The 20,494-nt window shown below is 40.8% G+C and overlaps 1 protein-coding gene across 9 annotated transcripts in view; it reads left to right on the top strand.

Annotated features, from left to right (window-relative positions):
• The window catches only part of abca12 (ATP-binding cassette, sub-family A (ABC1), member 12), an 86,394-nt gene that overhangs the window by 28,910 nt on the left and 36,990 nt on the right, over positions 1-20,494 (top strand). For 8 of the 9 annotated variants that reach the window (XM_037790076.1, XM_037790074.1, XM_037790070.1 and 5 more), the window contains 19 exons: positions 169-233; positions 412-560; positions 727-851; positions 1,586-1,728; positions 4,853-5,020; positions 5,246-5,463; positions 6,810-7,760; positions 7,934-8,040; positions 9,229-9,335; positions 10,376-10,575; positions 10,977-11,053; positions 12,134-12,264; positions 13,617-13,787; positions 16,745-16,909; positions 17,193-17,385; positions 18,610-18,749; positions 19,166-19,285; positions 19,454-19,544; positions 19,968-20,147. In XM_037790076.1, the coding sequence (XP_037646004.1) occupies positions 169-233; positions 412-560; positions 727-851; positions 1,586-1,728; positions 4,853-5,020; positions 5,246-5,463; positions 6,810-7,760; positions 7,934-8,040; positions 9,229-9,335; positions 10,376-10,575; positions 10,977-11,053; positions 12,134-12,264; positions 13,617-13,787; positions 16,745-16,909; positions 17,193-17,385; positions 18,610-18,749; positions 19,166-19,285; positions 19,454-19,544; positions 19,968-20,147 (3,501 nt within the window). The remainder of the gene's footprint in view (positions 1-168; positions 234-411; positions 561-726; positions 852-1,585; positions 1,729-4,852; positions 5,021-5,245; positions 5,464-6,809; positions 7,761-7,933; positions 8,041-9,228; positions 9,336-10,375; positions 10,576-10,976; positions 11,054-12,133; positions 12,265-13,616; positions 13,788-16,744; positions 16,910-17,192; positions 17,386-18,609; positions 18,750-19,165; positions 19,286-19,453; positions 19,545-19,967; positions 20,148-20,494) is intronic. The other variant, XM_037790069.1, reaches the window with a different exon arrangement.

The following is a 20,494-nucleotide window of genomic DNA, read 5'->3' as shown; positions in this document are numbered from 1 at the left end:
AGTCAGCTTCTCTGTGTCACTGTAGGTGGACAAGTTGTTAAATCGTGATGAACTCTGATGGAGCGGAGGTCGCCTTGTGCACTTCTTCGCTCCTAATTTCACACGGCAGATTATGTTTGACATTGAAATCGAGGTCCACTTTGTGAACAAAATCTCTTGTGATTTCAGGCAACATGAGTCTCTGGGCAGGTTCTGAGAGTTCATCAGAAAATCTGCCCATGATTTTTGACCAGGTAAGGCTCAAAACACTGTCACATGCATCATTTATCAGTTATGTATCCTGAACTCAATGTGATCATAATATTTCATCAATCGAAAGGGCACATGAACCACAACTCCTGTAGTTGAGGTTTTACATTGAATCATATAAAATCAGTTTAACCCTTTTCCCCTCTACTTTTTTGTTGTCAGATCGGCAAACTCCTGAGCAGTCTTTGGGCACTCATCATGGGAGACCCAGGCTCACCTGTAAGTCCACCATCGCTGGGGGTTTTTGCTCATCTTGCTCCAGTCCTGGAGCAGCTGTTGACTGAGAAGGCAAACCAACAGACGTGGGAAAAGTAAGTTTAACTACCACTCGTAATGGAAACAGACCAAACAAGTATTGATGTTGATTAAACAGTGGGTTAATATTGAATTGCACTCATATGTCTGTACGAGATGATAAAAACTGCTGCTCAGTTGCTTCTGATTGCCCTAAACCAAATGCCATGTGTGTTGTTACAGACTTGAAAAGATACTAGAGGCCCTACTGTCAACCTTCAAAGGAACAGAGCCATGGGACCCATCTGTTATCCCAATGTTGGAGAAAATCATAGGAAGCATCGTGAACAACATACAAGGACAGAACGGTGAGGACAACAAGACTCATTGACTGAAGGAAAAATTGTTTCCTATGTTCAGCACCTGTAAAATATTACAGCCCTATCTCCTAAAAATTACTTTCCCATACAGCTAAACTGCATTCTCAGTTACGTTTGGAAGGAAACGTATTTTGTCGTGAATTACGTTTGTCTTTGACATATCACAGACACGTTTATAATAATAGTACGGACAGCTGCAGCAAGTGACGTAGTACAACGAGCAATACGGAGTGCAAGAGTCGTAGTATATTGAGTGACCGTTAATGAAAGTTACGTGGCATAAAAACGTTATTGAATGTTACACGGTATAAAAACGATTATAACAGGTGAGAAAATCCACTATGGGTGGGTGAAGTGGTGGTGGATGTGTCCAACAAACACAGGATTTTTCCCCAGGAGACCGCTGTTTGTGTCTCATGTGCAACTTAGTCATTTTAAGCTAAAATATGATGTCAATTTACTAAACATAACCCAGTAGTTTTGTTGCCTGAAGCTAACTGAGTTAGTGTTGTTGTGTTTTTTGTTATGTTTCAATTTACAACATTAACCACGTGGTTAAAACTGCGACCGTAATCCGGGAGAAAATATGTTTTTCCCTCGAAACGTAATTGAGAATGCAGTTTGGTTGTATGGGAACGTAACTTTGTGGGAGACTGGGTTGAATATTTTTTTGTAAAGCCATTCATATTGGTTAAACCATCTCTGTCTTTTCTTTCTCCCAGCGTTGATACTCAGCCTTCAGACGCCCCTGTTGACCCTGATCGGAGAAATTACGCAGACTGTGAACGGCAGTCATTTTAACTTGTCTGACGTCTCGGAAGAAATGCAGCATGCCATTGAACGCACGCTGAAAGCAGCTGAGCAGGTTAGACTGCTACTGTTCTCCTTGGTCTCTCTTCACAGGCATTTGCTGGCGTTTTTTTTTTGTGGACGTGTTTGCGTGTGTGAGAGAGTGACGTGGGAGGTGAGATAACTGTATCAGTGCATAAATCTTCATGCATTAGTGCATCTAACAATACCGATCTCTCATCTTGGTGCCCCACCTAATTCATCGATAGTTTTCAAAGACTTATGTAAGAGAATGGTGTGGGGAATGTGTTTTCCTTTCAAATCTGTCTGTTCCACCTACCTGCATACATTTGCATGTCTGTTTACCCTTTCTAAAGGCTTTTCACATGCAACATCCACATACCAGGAATAACATGAGGGTTAGCACTTTGAATGACATTATCATAACGCAGCTGTCAACTGAATGTTGGCTGGGATTTGTTACTTAAGTTATTTATGCGTCTTTCAAAGGTTAAAGGAACAGTGTGTAGCATTTAGGGGGATCTATTGGCAGAAATGGAATATAATATTAATATTAGTATGTTTTCTTTAGTGTATAACCACCTGAAAATAAGGATCGGTGCATTTTCATTAGCTTAGAATGAGCCGTTTATATCTACATAGGGAGCGGGTCTTGTCTACACCGAGCCAGCCACCATGTTTCTACAGTAGCCCAGAACGGACAAACCACTTTGTTAACTTTTCCTGCTTGGGCCGGAGTCGATAACGTTACTCGATCCAGAGTTAACCCCTGCCGTCACTCCATTTAAACAAGACACGGGAAACCTCTGTTGGTCTTGAGGAGCTGCAGCTTTTATTTCTGCACAAACTGCAACTTCCACTCCACATTTACTTGATACTCTCAAAGCTAAATTAACTCTTCTGCTCCACTGGCTCACTTGTTCGCTCACACACATTCGCCGACGCTCTCTCTCTCTCTTGCTTCACGACTCACTTCCCACGTACACACACACACTCTACACACTGACTGTTAATCTCCAAATGACCTACGCTACTCTTACAACGGCTCTAGATAGGGCCATTCACGTTTTCACATCGGCCTGCGTAGTTCTTCTACACGCTTGGCACATGCAATCTGCAACCTCACCGCTAGATGCCGCCAGATGTTACACACTGGTCCTTTAAGAATATACCTCAGTCAGTGGTAAGAAGTCAACAATAAGAAATGCTGCTTTTGGTGACACTAATAGAAGACCTTCTGATATAAAAGAGAAAAAAATTTAAAAAAAGCAAAAACAACTTAGGTGCTTGTCAGATTTTGTCACATATGCTTCCCCAAACTAGAGCCATAGCCATACATTGGCAAGCTGGTATTATCTGCCAATATTTACAGTATCAGTATGTATGTTGGCATGCACAAATAACCCAAAACACACACATGTCTATAAGCCAGTTATGAGTGCATTGAACTGCAGTAACCTTTATCGTCACAGACAGACAAACAAAACAAAAAACATGATGTTATCACTTAACAAAGTCGTGTGTTCTGTAGGCTACGCAATGTTCTTATCATTTTCTTGGATCAAATTGCGCATGACACACAACCTTTGTAGTGGATGTTTTGTATTGGATCACACGAAATCGGTCTGTATCACAGATACATCAGTAGCAATGTCTTTGATGCCATCCAAAAAAAGATGACAGAATATTGAAAGGTTTCTCTAATGTAATATTGGAAACACTTTTCAATGCAGTATGATAAAATGTAATACTACAACTAAACATTGCTTCAAACATTACTATAAAGTTAAATCATCACCACTTACACAGTTTCAGCAAAAATAATAAGCTTGATGAATATAGGGTTTACTGCAGGGCTGTTGTATTGGATCACATTCGATCATGCATTTGTACCTACTAGACTGGTAACTTTGGTATGTTTTATTTAAAGGAATAGTTTGACATCTTGGAAAATACACTTTTTTTGTTGATAGTTAGATGCAGTGGTGGAGAGAGTATTCAGAAGTAAAAGTACTAATATAACACTGTAAAATTACTCTGTTACAAGTAAAAGTCCTGCATTTAATGTGTGACTTAAGTAAAAGTATATAAGTATAATCAGGAAAATGTACTTAAAGTATTAAAAGTAAAAGTACTCAATGCAGAAAAATGTCCCCTGTGCCTGTAATACTATTTTATAGGATATTAGATTATTATCACTCATGCAGTCATGTAAAAACACTTTTATTTTACTGTTGTAGTTGGTTGAGGGTGGAGCTCATTTGTATCAAACTGCAACTAAAGATTAATTTCATTATGAATTAATCCACTGATTAGTTTTTCCACTAATCGGTTGATTGTTTGGTTTGTAAAAAATACGGCAAACGATGACCCAGAGCTCATCATTTGTTTTGCATGCAAACATCTTAATTTGTAAAGTAACTAAAGCTGTCAGATAAATATAGTGAGTAAAAAATGCATTATTTCCCTCTGAGATGTAGTGGAGTAGTAAGTAAAGTCAAGTACCTCAAATTTGTACTTAAGTACAGTACGTGAGTAGATGTACTTAGTTAAATTCCACCACTGGTTAGATGAGAAGATTGATACCGCTGGCGCCAGCTTCTTAACTGCACAGACACCGATCTTCTCATCTCTGCAACAAAGCATAACGGCGTATTTGCCAAAATGTCAAACTGTTACTTTTATTTTTATTATTAATGCTCATTTAATTTACTTCTGTCTGCCATCATGGTTATTGTTTAACTGTATCATCCGGCCTCAGTAAATATTTGATTAGATTATGATGAAATATAGTATGGTGTAGCAGAGCACTATTAAAGTGTCTTGTGTATACCTTAGAGGGAATCTTGTTACCATCTATCAGAGATATCTGACATGGCAGAAACCCTAGAGCTGACCCAGTGTCTGTGCAGATACATTGTTTATGCATATACAGTACGTGTGGGTGTGTACTGGTACGTCAGTCTGTGAGAAGCGATGATACCTGTGTGAGACTTCTGCCCTTTTCTCTGCTTCTCTGTAAACTGCACGAACAGAGAGATTATGAGATTTCCCTGGTGCTTTTGCCTTTTGTCTCACCGTTATTTTGTTCTATTTCCATCTCTGTCTCGCAAAGTGAACTGGTTTTCTCTGAACAATACATATGAAACACGATGAGACGTTGACATTTTTCCCTCTAGGCTAATGGTACGTTGGGGTGCGGTGAAGTTCTCAAGGCATGGGAGCCGGTGAGAGAGGCGTCTGGGCTAAGCCAAGCCACCGTGTATATGTGGTGCAACATCAGCCTGCAGCCTGTTTTGAAGGCCTACGCTGCATCCCAGGCTGTATACACCCATATGAACATGAGTGTGAGTAGATGCACCCTAAATTGAATAGGAAATTGCAAACAAACACATTTGATAGAAGGATACTACATTCTGAATTTGCTTCACAGACCAGACTGAAATGTATTTAAAAAATGTACCATTTATTCAAGTACAATTAACAGTTTCACCACTTGGTGGCATTGTGGACACACAGAGAAAGCTGCCTCATTGCTAACAGTCCATCTCTACTGTGTGTTTTCTCTACAGCAGATGGGTGGGGGACCAATGAATGTAAGCACCACATCTGCCGGGATTGTCAAGGCTGTACAGTCTTTCTACCAAGCCAACATTAACAGCTCACTTGTGACAGAGCGGGTCATTTCGGCCATCCTCAGCCAGCTCTCTCAGCTCGCAGGCCGGCCTCTGAGCCACGAAGCACAGCTTTACTTGTACAAGCAGCTTCAAGACATGCAGTTGCAAAACAGGTAACTATTTACAGCCACAACAAGATTATGTCATTGCTAACAGGATGTGCCCTTTATTGCGGTCGTGATTTATTGTGCTTAACAGGAAAACCCAACATAAAACACTTTTAAAAAAAGTTATTTTTTGTTAATCTGGTATCCCAGATCCATGTAATTATGAAGTGATTATGGATGAGACATCACATCAAATTAATCTTGTAGACTCTCAAAACCTGCATGTGAAAAAAACTAGGGCTGTCAATCGATTAAAATAGTTAATCATGATTAATCGCATGATTGTCCATAGTTAATTGCGGTTAATTGCAAATTAGTCACATTATTTATCCGTTCAAAATGTACCTTAAAGGGAGATTTGTCAAGTATTTAATACTCTTATCAACATGGGAGTGGGTAAATATGCTTGCTTTATGCAAATGTATGTATATATTCATTATTGGAAATCAATTAACAACACAAAACATTGACACATACTGTCCAGAAACCCTCACAGGTACTGCATTTAGCATAAAAAATATGCTCAAATCATAACATGGCAAACTGCAACCCAACAGGCAACAACAGCTGTCAGTGTGTCAGTGTGCTGACTTGATTATAACTAGCCCCAAACTGCATGTGATTATCATAAATAATATTATCATATTCAACAATATTGTATCTGACTGTAGAAATGTCCATTAAATTCTGTCAAGAGTCAGTTGCATCTCTACACAGACTCTCTTATACATGAACTCACCTTTCCATTTGCTGTTACAACATTATCCACAATGCACCAGTCAGGCCAATTTGATTCATACCTAATTACACGAGGAGCTGGAGTGACCACATTTGCATTCGACTTGATTAATTTAATGCGATTCTGCCTGAAAACAGGCAGGCCTGCACAGATAGCAGCTTAACCATGATTCAGCTAGCTGAGACATCCTTTTAAAATTGATTTCCCTTTATACGCCGGCTGCAATAACGAGCCGGGCATGGCGATAAGGATCACATTCTGCATATCGCAGGGAATCCATCAGGTCTGACTACATGAGTTATAGATCATTGATCATAGTGGAGAGACTCCACAGTCTATTATCAAGGATGAAATGGGAAAACTATGTGAATAAGTATAAAGAAAGATGATGAGGAAATATTACTTCTGGTAAAAAATGAGAAATCTGAGTTTTATGGAATCGGTGTGTTCAGGAAATGAATCATTGCATTCAAGGAGTAGGTGAGAATTAGTCCACAGAAGTGCTTTAGGCCTTAAAATCATCTTAATTATTTCTAATTCATATTGACATTTGTTTACATGACACTGTTTCTATAGAATGACCTTGACATTCATTGAATTTCCTCTCTCTCAGTTTGTCTTCCTTCAAAATGCTCACAGATGAGCTGGTAAGCGTGGCCCCGTTCATCCAGCCTTACGTTGAAGCTGTAGAGAGAGCTCTGAGGCACATCCTGGGCAACTACCATCTCCTTCAAAACAGCAGCTCATCCCAGGACCTCTTCAGAGAAGCAGCGATGATCTTCCTGTCCGCCGCAAACATCACGGCGGACGACATCTTCCCCATGATGTGGGGAGATTTGTCTGGACCCAATGCGGCATCTCTCCCCGACATGCTGAGGCAAGCTGTCAGACTGGTGATTGACATGGAGATATTTGGGGATGCACCTATGGTTTACCGAGCCCTGGAGCGATTTCTGGCATCCAACGTCTCGAGCGTGATCGCGCAGAAGTTGACCGCGATGTGTGCGTGGTTGACCTCCACTCAAGCGTCTGGACTGGATCTGCTGACTCAGGCTCTGCCCAAAATCTACGACATCCTCAGGCCTCTCTTGTCTGTTCTGACCCAGATGGGTATGGACATGCCAGCGAACGCGGAGCCGTTTGAAGACCTAGCTGGAAACATACTTGCGATGCTGAGGCAGTTGATGAGCACCAGTGGCCTCATGACCCCCATGTCCTACCATCCCAGTATGTACCAGCAGCATAACGGTTACGGTAACCATACGGGGAGGGTTCGAAACAGACGCGAGTCTCCGTTGATGATGATGGCAAGGGAACCAATGGACGACTTCATAGACCTGTTCCAAATCGACTACCCTGCCATGTTCAGAGCCATCTCCGTCCCTGTTACCACGGCAGAAATTACAGAGACAGTCCAGATGGTCTTCGCCAACCCTGATCTGAGCGTTGTGATAAAGGGATCTACAAGAGGCATACCGGGGGACTCGAGTGCCTTTCGGGAAAAGACAATCGATGCTGGTCTTGGGCTGCTCTCCTTCTTCACTCTCCCTGCGGCTGTTCAGATGTAAGTCTTATTTCCACCTTCTCAAATATGTCTCAGTATCTCACTTCAGATATAAATTTGCCCCGGCATCTAAAAGCAACTGCTTTGAATCTCATCTTTTCACCTTGTGTTTCAACATTATGTTGCTCTGTTGGCCCCTGTTTCCTAAACAGCCTTTGTTTAATCTTCCTCAGGTCATCAATGGATCTCCTGGCTAATGCTGCCAATGTGCTTCCCGCCGGTTTTCCATTCTCCTCGGCGCTTAAAAATATCACCAGAGCGCTCGCCGGTGAATCTCAAGGTAACTTAACAGTTCAGATCTACCGTCTCTCTCTGACTCGCGCCTGGACAGTGAGAGGCTTCTTTGACCAAGGGCAGCTTTATAATGAGAAATGTGCACTTGTTAGTTAAATGGAGACTCCCAAAAATGAATGATGCTTTTAGTTTCTCCAAATTAACTTTACCTACTGACTCTTTCGTGGATTGATTCCCTCCCACTCATGCTTAATTGTTGCTCACACTGATGCTGCAGCTTGTGTTTACCTACCTGCTGTGACAATATGTACAGTATGTATAAGCACAGTCTGCCAGCCTGTGCCATTAAAAAGTCACACAGCATGGAGGAGTGCCACCCCTTTACTCTTGACCTTCATCGCTATTACGGGACCACAGGAAGACCATAAAACGTTTTGTTAACGCTGTTGTTATTGTATACATGATTATAGCGCGGCATAATTCATTGTGGAGATATGAGGAATAAGGCTTCACATCAGCTTAGCTTGAGCTCCCAAAGAGCCCAAGGCCATATGGCCCTTCTCCAGCAGAAAGCCACTCAGCACCTTTTTAAATCTCATTAGCAAAGTAGAATTCAATCACTTATCCTGTCCGCCCGCGCTAAACGTCTCCCCTCGCACTCACACAAGTGGACATCTATGACCTCCTTTTAATTGGCGTCTGTGCTTGTGTGATAATGTTTTTAGTGCATAAAATTACTTTGTAAGCAGCTTCACTTCTCCGCAACGCCACTCCTATCCTTCACACACACACACACACATTCATACACTGTTGTAATTGCAAAGGCCTCTAGGTGTTGAGCACCCTGAGATTAAACATCACCATTGTCTAATTTTGGCCTAATTAAATATTCTGTCATCACATCTCGCTGCCCGAGGTGGCGCCTTTCTTTGGGCTTGTCAGATGTGTTTTAATGCACGACAGCAGCTAGTACTGCCTGCCCTTCTGGCCCCATCAGTCCCCGCACAGGGCTGCACTTTAAGCACATCATTTGCTGCTCGCTGGCTGACGACGCTGCCCCGTAATGGTGCGAGTCGTAATGAAACCCAGCGGGATGTCATGTTATTCTGTCACCTTACAGACCTTATTGCCCTCTTTTCCCTTTCCCGTCCCAACTTCCTGTCTAACTCTAATAACCTCTCTCTTGCCTTCTTTTTCTCCCCCCCTCTGGTTCCCTCTCTGCCTCCCTTCACAGGGAACCTGATGCTCATGGCAGAGACCTTCCAAAAAGCAGCTGAGCTCTTCCAGATCAGCCCGATGGACCCACGATTCGCAGAGCAGCTTGGCCACCTGAGATCTAAGGTCTCTGCATTGACCCTGACACTTTCACACATGCAACATTCATTAAAATAGGGAAAAACAGTACTTCAGAATGTCCGAAAACGAACTACTGTCATTAAGTGTTTTAGAAGTACTCAAGATGATTTTGAGAACTTTTACAATATGACACTAATGTTATCAGAGTTTAGACCCACTCCAATGCTGTTTGTGCCTATGATAAAAGTGTCCCTGCAGTATTGTTAGGGTGGTCATGCTGTGTTGTAGTTGTGACACTGTGTTGTTTGAAAGTGGTCAAATTTGAGCAAAATATAGCTGCAACATGGACATAAATAGGCAACAAAAACAACAACACCACTGATTGGACTTTGATTACAGTTTGAAACAAAATGTTTTTTTTGCAGGTTGACATTGATGTGTTTTTTGATTAAATGCTAAAAGATATTATTTGTTGCCAGTGCCAAAAAAGCAATCATAACACCTTAAAGGGAGATTTGTCAAGTATTTAATACTCTTGGGAGTGGACAAAATATGCTTTCTTTATGCAAATGTATGTATATATTTATTATTAGAAATCAATTAACAACACAGAACAATGACAAATATTGTCCAGAAACCCTCACAGGTACTGCATTTAGCATAAAAAATATGCTCAAATCATAACATGGCAAACTGCAGCCCAACAGGCAACAACAGCTGTCAGTGTGTCAGTGTGCTGACTTGACTATGACGTGCCGCAAACTGCATGCTGCCGCTACAACCTAAAAATCGCAAGTTGCGTTAATGCGTTAAAGAATTTAGTGGCGTTAAAACAAATTTGCGTTATGCGTTATTATCGCATTACCTTTGACAGCCCTAAGAAAAACACATTCAAATTCTTCAGTTGGATTCTTTGAGTCACAGTGAGACAGATTTGTTACAGACTCTAACCCTAAAGTCCTAAAATGAACCATTTAGTAAAATATTCAACAGTATGTCCAAACCAACCAATCTTTGTTGCATATGTTTGATCTTGAGATTTGGCCAGAAACTTGCTTGGTGCTTACGTGACTGATTTACTGTAGGTGTGCACCTTGGAGAAAACGCAGTCTGTGCGTCAGCTGATGTTGGCCCTCTCCATCGAGCCCGGTCAGCTGTGTCACACTGTTCTACCCAGCCTGCAGATCTTGACTGAGAGTCTGACGATGAACACGACCGCTCTGACCGACGCCATCTTCCAGGCCTTCATTGGAGACCCTCAAACCTACAACGTCCAGTCAAACTGGTACAGCATTGTCTTCTTTTCACAGCAATAAGCAGCACTTTGTACAGATAACGACGCTCTCACCATCGTCTAGCTCTTTACCTCTTTCATCCCTTTTGTTTAATTTGCTAAATAATATCACAGAGTTGTCTGGGATGTTGTACTTTACAGAACTCACCTCCCAGGATTTGAGAGTATTGAAGTCTGTGAAATAGTTACTCTTGCTGCCGTTTGGGGCCAATAGGCAAAGTTTCCTTGTGTTGGTTTAACTGAATTTCCACCTCAGCCCATTTAGCCTGCAGGACGCCCTGCAGCATTTTATGTGATTGAATTAAAGGCAAAGTTTCCTCTTATGACATATTTGTTTTTTGTATTTCTTGATTTAAGTGTATTTATTTCTTTGTGTTTGTGTGTGTTTACAGGTCCTCTGTGTTGACTCGAGGTTTGGGCTTTAACACCAGCAGCCTGAGCTCTTTCAACATTAACATCACCTCCCCAGGTGAGACATTTCTCTATACCACAACAGTTGCTGTATTTCACATTCCTGCACCACTACCACACTGTTTTATAGTAGACCTACCAGATATTCCCCTCGTTTCTGCATTTTTTCCCCCCACCACACAGATTGTACTTCTCACTGATGGCTGGCTAATTATGAATAAGGGAAAGGATGGACACATATTAGAGAAGAAGAGATTATATTGAAAACGACATACAGATTATCTTTGAAAAAGGAAAAAAATAAAGTTAATTATAACCTAAAAAGGAAGTTTTGAAATGTCCAAAATTCAGATTTAGGGCTGTGGTCACTTTTTGTATTAAAAGGTGCCTGATGTGATATCAGTAACAAAAAGCAGATCAAATACCTTGTTTCCATAGCAACAGGCTGCTAATTTCTGCTCACCTGTCACCCATGTTGTGTCTGATGCCACCACTTTGCTCGTTGCTGTATTATCGAACCATAATAACTATCTACGGCGGCCAATTTCTCCGCTGTCACTTTATGATTGGCTGGCTGAGAAAACAGTTAATGTCAGCGCGGTCCTCTCTGCCAAAACAGCAGCCTGGTGTTACTCTTTTCAAAGAGCCTTTTATTTTTTTAGAAAACAGGTATTGGCAATTGGCAATGAAAAAAGAAAGCTACATCTGAACACATGTTCATATTGGACAATTTTGGACTTACCCGATCGGGATTGTTACTACTAAAATACTGCAGAGGCTTTTTTGTCAATTTCCTGATGGTAAGAGTCATATTATGATCAGACAAACCAGCTAGTAGTTTGTATGTTTTTGTTATCCGATCTGGTTTATTGGCAGCTGTTCCAGCTATTCTATATCAGGGAATGCAATCGAGATACAGTGCTACTTTAGGGAATCATTCACAAGACACCTAGTTGAAGAATTCAGTGGAAAATGCAACTGAGAGCAAAAACAATTCTGTTTTTGCAGAATTTCCACCATTATAGAAGTGAAACTAGATCTACTGGTTCAATATAGAGAAAGAAAAACAATACACTGCATCAGTGTCATAATATAAAATAGACTTTTCAACTTGCTCTCATATCACTCTGTTTCCCAGGAGCGGTGACGGTCGGTGAGATGCTGAGGAATAAAGCAGCCTTCGTTGAGGATGTTCAGAAACACATGAATTTTGATACGGCTGCTCTCCACCTCCTGATGGAAACCACACTACCAAACAACAACTTAGAGGTGAGCTAAGGACATCCTCAGTGTGTATCCACATACAGTATATAGTGTGGAACAAGGTCCTTATTGTATTCTCGTGAACAGACACACTTCTATACCCTCAAATCATATTTCCCATTATTAACTAGCATGTTATGTGGACTTGCATCATTTTATTGTTTTTTAATTAGGCCTCTGTAGTCTACAGTATATACTATATATATACAGGTAGCCTCTATACTTTGCCTAAGGCTGGTGCTACGTGATGCAACATACAGTAAATGTAACTTCACTGTCATTGTGAGGATAACCCTGTAACATTCAGTTATGGCAAGTTCGTAAAGCCAGCTTGTTTATTTAATACTGTATCAATCAGGTAGACATGACTTTGTGGAATAAGGGGCTGTTCACATGACACGTTTTTTGCGGCCTCCAATCTGTTGTTGTAAATGTAGACGTGTGGCAGGCGCGCTCAAATGCGAAAAGGACATCGTTGCGGAGGGCAAGCGTTCCCAAGTGCCTGTTTTTCAGCGCGTGATGACCGAATAGAAATAGTTCAACTTTTGGAGCTGCAGCGTGCACCGCATGTCATGTGACGAGGAACAACCAATCAGCCGGCAGATATCTTTTCTTTCTTCCCTAAATATTAGTCAACAGTAAATATATGGAGGAGTACTTAATCATTTTAGTGCAGGACTACCCAGAGCTTTTTTTTCTGTCCCAGGGACTACTTTACTTTCTTCACCTTTTCCGTCCGGATGTCACAACATCCGGTAGAAAGGTCACCCGAACTGACAGACAAATCGAGCAGTAAAGCTACTGTGAGGGACTGACGTTGCTGGAAATCCATTTATCTTTGATTTGACTTTGTTTAGTTTAGTCAGTGAGGCTTTTACTGCTAAATTACTGCAGCTTCATCTTCATCATCATTGTAATCGCAGCACACAGGATTTGGTTGCTTAGTGACGGCAGGCGCAACAGAAGCGTAACCTTCAAAGCACCTTGGATAAAAGGATGAAAGCATTGTCAACGTTTTTTCATACGAGGCATGTGAAAGGCTGTTCTCTTAAAGTCTTTGCTAGCACACCGCAAATGATGTTGCAAAAAGTGGGCAGAAAACAATTTAAAAAGAGTTTATCAGTTGGTTGTTAACACATTACTGTCTGCACACTACACCGGTAAAAAAGGTAAAAACACTAGATGTGGTTGTGCTGTAGCTGACCTATGTGACTCATACACATCTCTTGAATTGGAACAAACACATTTCCATAATTGACAACTTGAAAACAGTCTGGATGACACTAGAGAATGGATCACGTTTATTCCTTTACCAGGTAGGCTTATGTTTCCATACTCTCTTCATGCTTTTGAAACAGATCCTGTCCTGGTTGATCAACCTACGCCATTGCAGCTCCGCAGCGGCCTTGAATATGGAAGAGACCGATGTGGTCATCTTAAACACCTTCTGCTCCTTGTCTGTTGGACAGTGGTACAGCTTCTCGCTGCTGATGGCTCGCCATCTCAACATGGAGAAACTCATCTACAGAGTAAGGCTGAATTCAGATTGAGTCTTTTGTCAAAAAAAAACAAATAACGTTGTATACTTTCTTCAAGAGGAATTCCTTTTCTTTCTTTATTTGTGAAAATACCAGAAAATTTGAAAATGTGGTGAATGCACGTTATTCTGTGATAGCTGAATGACCAAAGGAATAGTTTCTGTTGGGCAGTCGCAAAACATGTTTGATACACAGTAGTGTGTTTTGTTTGAGGAACATGTAAGAAAGAGAGAAATGCTTTTGTACAAGAACATGTTTGTTCACTCGACAAAGCTCTGCCTCCCTCAAACACATTTTTAAAAAAGTATTTCATATCTGATGTTTTTTTTCATTTGATCTGAGAGTCTGTCCCAAAAACTAATCTAGTTGCCTAGATACAGTTATTTCAAAATGTGTACAAGCAGGTTTCTGTAATAGTCTTATTTTCTATTTGAAATGCAACATGTGCTTTGTTCAACCCAAAAAGGTAATTTTAGTTATTTTCATCCTGGGTTTTGTTTAATATTTTGTCCTAATTTAGGTTTTTGACATGCCTTGTCAAAAATATTCAAATGCACTTGGAAACTGTTTGGAAAAGGGCAGGCACTTTCAAAAAATACTTGGCAGGTGATTGGATGAACCATCCGTCAGTCAAAGTCTTGCCAAAGCCAGTCGGGAGAAGAGTGAAAACATCTTCAGTTCTGATATAACTGATGCTATTTCAGCATCTACGCTTACCTTGTTGTTTAGAATGAACAGTCGCCTCTCCATGTCCTTCCTGAAACTCAGGATATAAATTGTGAACACACAAAAGGTTCAATAATTTCTTATAACTTTACATCAAATGCTGATTTGCGAAGCAGATTTGACCTCAAATGGGCTATTAAATATCTGGGGGTTTGGATCCCAAAAAACATCTCCAGAATATATGAAATTAATCATGGTCCTGTTGCTAAGACAATTAAAGCAGACCTGGATAGATGGCATGTATTGCTACTAGACATGTCAAACTGAATTGAAACTATAAAAATGAATGTAGTCCCCCGGTTTCTGTACTTTATTCCAGTCACTTCCTGTTGAAGTTCCCCCTAAAGATTTCAGTGAATGGAAAATGATGATTTTAAGATTTGTGTGTAGCCTCCAGATTAAATATAGGACTCTACAGTTATCTAAAGATAAGGGTGGACTCTGCCCTCCATGGACTATTTCACTGCCGCCCAGCTAAAATGATATGCTGGTGCAATCCGGACTGTTCAACCAAATGGAAAGACTTACCAGCAAAATACGGGCACAATCTTTATTATGTAATTACCAACATCATGATTCTTATCTCGATGAAGCAAACCAGTGGATCGAGGTAGCTCTTTAAGGGTATGGTTTAAGACCTGCAAATGGTTTCACCTTGTGAAGAAAATATTGAAATGGATGGCATGCGATCCAGAGTTTAAACCTTCCGGTCTATTATGTGATTTAGGAAGTGGGCACATAATGGTGTAACAGCTTACTGCGCTATAACTAATGGTAGTGGCTTTGAGTCTTTTAGCCACCATTCAAATGCTCATAATCAGATATCTCCAGGTCAGAGATTACTTTAGTCAGGGACGCTGGATGTCAGTCAGAGTTGGTGTGCTGAGAGAAAGTCAGTCTATATAATGATGATGAAGTAAATGCTGCATGATATTCATGTTTTTTGTTTTAATTTGAATGCCCAGGATCATTTATATTTAATAGTTATTATAGTTATTATTAGCTGGCGGTCTGGGGGATCCTCCCCAAAGAAAATTGTAAGGTTTTTGGCCTAAAACTATGCAATTTACATCATTTTGGACCATTCTTATTTCTGTAGATAACGCCCAAAAAGCTTAAAAACAAAACTTGCTATAATAATTAATTGTATTATTCATACATCACATCCTTCGTCTGAACATTTAATTCTTTTGGCAGTGTTTGACATGTAAAATCATATAGATGAAACATATTTTATCACATATTTTATATTTTAATAACATATATATTTTTAATTTCCATTGCAGTTAAACACTAGGCCTCCAACAGTATTTCAACAACAGCAACATTTCCCGCGTTCATGACTTTAGTAAAGAAATCAAACAGAGGAGAGTACCTAACTTGAATAATTTATTTGCATTAGACGCATATAAGACTAAAGACAACAAACTTCTTGTATCACGAATATATAATAGATTACAAAACTCCAAAGTTCAACTCAAAAGTTACTGGTCAAACAGAAATAAGAGAGGGAATCGGGCCTGGAGATATCTGAGGATGACTGGAACGATATTTGGGAGGGTCCGGCACGGACTACCAACTTCAGATCCTGGCGAGACTTCTGCTGGAAGAACATTATACAATATTTTGTGACTCCAAAATTGAAATGTATGCAGGATGAATGTTGGAGGCAGTGTGGTAAACCAGTGGCAGGCCATTTTCATATATTTTCGGGCTGCTCTTTAACCCAAGATTGCCAAAGAAATAAGGACATTTTTTAGAATAGATGTTGATTACCCTTTTGTCACATTATACCTAGAAAAAATCCCAGACAATCTCACGGCCCAGGATAAATATCTTTAGGAAGTACTTTTAGTTGCAAGCAAGAAAGCCATCACACGGAAGTGGCTGCAGGCAAACCCGCCATCAAAGGACGACTGGATCGCAGTTGTCAACAAAACACACTGTATGGAGAAATTGACCCTTCCTTAAGACTACGATTTGATCAATATATAAAATACTGTAAAAATGGACTACATACTCTAAGCCTTAGAGTATGTAGTCCGTTACATCCCTTAGAGTCTAAGGGATGTAACCTACTGTGTGGCTAGTTGAAAAACCATGCTCTCTACCAATGTGTGGCTCCTACCTTGTTCTGTTCTTTTCTTTTCTTTTTCTTGAACATGAAAACAAAGTTTCAAAAACTATAGAAACATGTTTGAATGCTGGTCCCTGTCTTTCAGATGGTTTTGTCCGAGGAACTGCAGAGCCTAGTGAGAGTTATGCTCCAGATGGCTGAGGTTTTAACCAACATGATGGACACGATTCTTCCTGCCATTGGTCAGCTTCAAACCTTAATGCTCTCCATGAATGACATCGACCTGATGGCCGATCCTGAATTTAGAGACGTATGTAGTCTTTGCTGCTGTACAATTCTTTACCCACAATGTATTCGTGTGTGTGTGTCTAACGAATGCAGTTTCAGTGCTCAAAAATATTCCTGTGACCATATTGCATACACAAAACTGGTGCAGGCAACATCAAATTGTTTTGCTGAGGCTTGTTTTAACTGGTTTTTGAGGGCCTCCAGTTTTGTATTCCCACTTGCATGAAAAATATTCAATTTTGAATACATGAAAATCAATAGTTAAGTATTAGGTATTATAAGTATCAATCTCTATTTTCTTCCAGATGGTGAGAGGACGAAGGGAAACGCTCTCTAGCCAAGCTACATTTGTCACCCTCTCTCGAGCGTTGTGCAGTAAAGGTATCGTGGCTCTGCTGGGAATCTCCAAACTCCCTGCCACGCCGAAGTCAAACTCCTTCTCCGACCCCCGCCAGAGGGAGGAGATGATCGAGAGGTTCAAGATTCCACAAGATGCCAGTATGTTCGGAGAAGGACTGATTTGTGGCTTTTGCAAACTGAATTTTATAGTTAGTGCAGTCGCCATTCTTAACTGTATGGTATTCAGTGTTTTACATGGGATTCCTTTGCTATCAAAAGCATTCATTCGTGTCTTATTACAAGATAGACACAATCAAAAATAAGTAACGTGTGCTGTATGCACATTAGGGAGATGAAAAGAGACATTTTCTAGCACTCTGAGCCTAAATCACAAAACTGGCAGTAACAGAATAGAGTACACCACCCCCCTATTTGCCCTATATTGAATTTGGATATGGGTGGATGCATCTCCGCTCGCAGAAAGTGAAACTTCAAAACTCAAAAGTGACACAGATATTATAGCTAGTAGTCACCACCTTCGCTCCCACAAGACTCACTTCACAGTTCATAAAGGAATAAGGATTAAAGAATAAGGCTGGTGATATTCAGTTTTTTCTTATCATCAGCAAATCACATTAAAAGACCAAAACTAACACATTAATTGATCCTACAATCCAGAATGGTTGGAACTACATATTTGTGGCCATGTTTATACTCATTGCACGTCACCGGAGTCTTCCACAGGCTGCTAGCTTGATGGCTTTGAGCACTAACAATAGCCATGTTCGTTGTTTACGTGCATAGACTGTATATAAGAAGTGGACGTAGTCACAATGACGTCACCCATTGGTTTGTGGACTGCCATTTTTGAAGCCTTGAGTTCGGCATTTTGGTAATAAATCAAGTGAGAAGTAGGGTCATTTTCTCAGGGACTTCTATACAATCTTACTTTGTTATGCAACTAGAGGAGTCGCCCCCTGCTGGCTATTAGAAATAATGCAAGTTAAAGCACTTCCGCGTTGGCTTCACTTTTCAGATCCCGGAGTTGCCCATTGGTTTACGCTCATAAGGATAATTTTGGGGGAGTGGCTCTGGAGGGAAGCCTGAACGGATGGACTGTTAGTGTTGATGACTTGGTGACTTTCTCGCTAGATTTAGGGATTTTTTATTGATTCAAAATCCAGCGTACTCTTGCTGGTTTCTCCAATGTTGCTGACCCCAGATTTAAGAGACTGATTTATTCATGGGATTTGTTGACAAGGAGAAAAATATCAAATAACACCAGCCTTATCCTTCAAGCTCAAAAACGATCCTCAAGCTGTCATGTCACCATTGTGAATCTTACATGTCTAAATGGTTCTCCTCTCTTCTCTCATTGTATAGCTCCCTTCTGTATGAACATGTACCTGGACATGGTCAACACCACTGGAGGAGCCATCGCCTGGGCCTTCCTCAAACCAATGCTGATGGGAAATATTCTGTTTACCCCTGACACACCAACCACCAGGGCCATAATGGAGAAGGTATATACAGTACATACTCACACATGTCACAGCCAGCTTGTCTCGGGGTTAGCACCTTCATGATCTTTATGAACTGTATGTTCGAAATTCTCCAAAATCCCTCATTTTGACTTTGTCACGCTTTTACAGAAGTTCTTGTCACTTCTATTTCTACCTCTTCTAAGTGATAGTTACCTGTGTAGTCTTCATGCAGCCTTGACTGGCACATAGTAAACAAGAAATACAGGGTTGCGGGGAGTATACACATATTTGTATGCACCACCATCTTCCACTAGCTCTATTTTGAGCCAGTTTGACTTTGTTTTTAGTATACTGCTGCCTTCACAGACTGAAACAGCCACACACAGCAGGTTATGAAATCTTGCTGATACCCAGCCATTTTCACATGTTCTCGTCCTTGTCCTCTCCTTGTCCAGGCCAATGGCACCTTGAAGGAGTTCGGAAACCTGAGGAAATACTCCGAGGACTGGCTTGAGTCCTCCAACTACATCATGAAGTCTGCCGAAATACTGGGCCACACTTTGCCAATGCTGCAGGTATGAAAACTCAGAACAGTCTCCTGTATATCTAATTATTCTCGCTGGCTCGCTGTCGTCTCGCTGAAAAATCCTGGAGATAAACTTTGCAGTGGTCTGCGACGAGTTTCAGCAGCCGAATATTGATGTTGTGCATCGTCTCTTCCACTCTCTCTCCCCTCCTTCCAGAATTCCCTCGGCAATTCCTTTGTTGTGAATTTCATTGAGATGCAGACAGACATCAATGTCGGCAGAATGAAGGAGACGCTCAGCAACTTCTGTGAGTGAGCATTTGAAGGTCTTACTTTTGTAAGCTGCAGATACCAGGCTTACCTTTATATTCCTCCCTGACTTATTGCCTGTAAAATATCCATGCTATCAGAAAATAGGACAGCTCCTTAGGTTTACAGGAAGCATTGCACTCATTTCAACATGCATTTCTTAGGGCGTCTTTCCTTGATGTGATTATGCATGTCAGTCAAGGTTTGACTTTGACAAACAGGTATTTAATTAGATTACCTTGTATTGTCAGATCATATTTCTATCTTAATTAACTTATATCATAACAGGGCATGACTCTAAACAGACAAGGCCAATGTCATTATTTTAATTTGAATTCACAGCAATCAAATCTAAAGCTGCACTCAGAGTTGCTTTAACCATGTCAGTAAATTTCTAAATGGCTTTTCATTTCCCCCCGAAGCTAACATGACCGTCTTGCTGGAGAAAAACAAACACATAATGAAACAGATCACCACCTTGTCCACCCTGATGGTGAACATCTCCTCCTGTATCAAGTTTGACCGTTACCGTGGCTTCGACTCCGCCAACGAGCTCGACACCGTAGCTCAGGACCTCGCCAAAAACCGTGATCTCTACGCAAGTGAGTACTGCAAATATTGGGTATAATGGACGAGCTTTATGTGAATAGAGTCCTCCAGATTCATTAGGATGCTGCAGCATGCATCCACGACCTGCAATGATTTCTGATATCGATTCATCTTCTCCAGTATACTATACTTTTTATTTGTTAGAGTTTGTGGGTAAGATAACACCAAGGTTTCATGAGTGTAAGCCCAGCCTGTGACTGAGGTAAAGCATCCACCTCACCAAACAAATACTCATTTACATCTTTTTAATCTACAGTACTTCCTCTAAAACACTGGTTCCCAAGCTGGGGGTCCTGACCCCCATCAAGGGTCACCAAAGCTTGTATATATACTGGAAAAA

Source organism: Sebastes umbrosus, chromosome 13 (genome assembly GCF_015220745.1).
Source record: "Sebastes umbrosus isolate fSebUmb1 chromosome 13, fSebUmb1.pri, whole genome shotgun sequence".
Taxonomy (NCBI): Eukaryota; Metazoa; Chordata; class Actinopteri; order Perciformes; family Sebastidae; genus Sebastes; species Sebastes umbrosus.
This window is presented reverse-complemented; position numbering and strand designations above follow the sequence as displayed.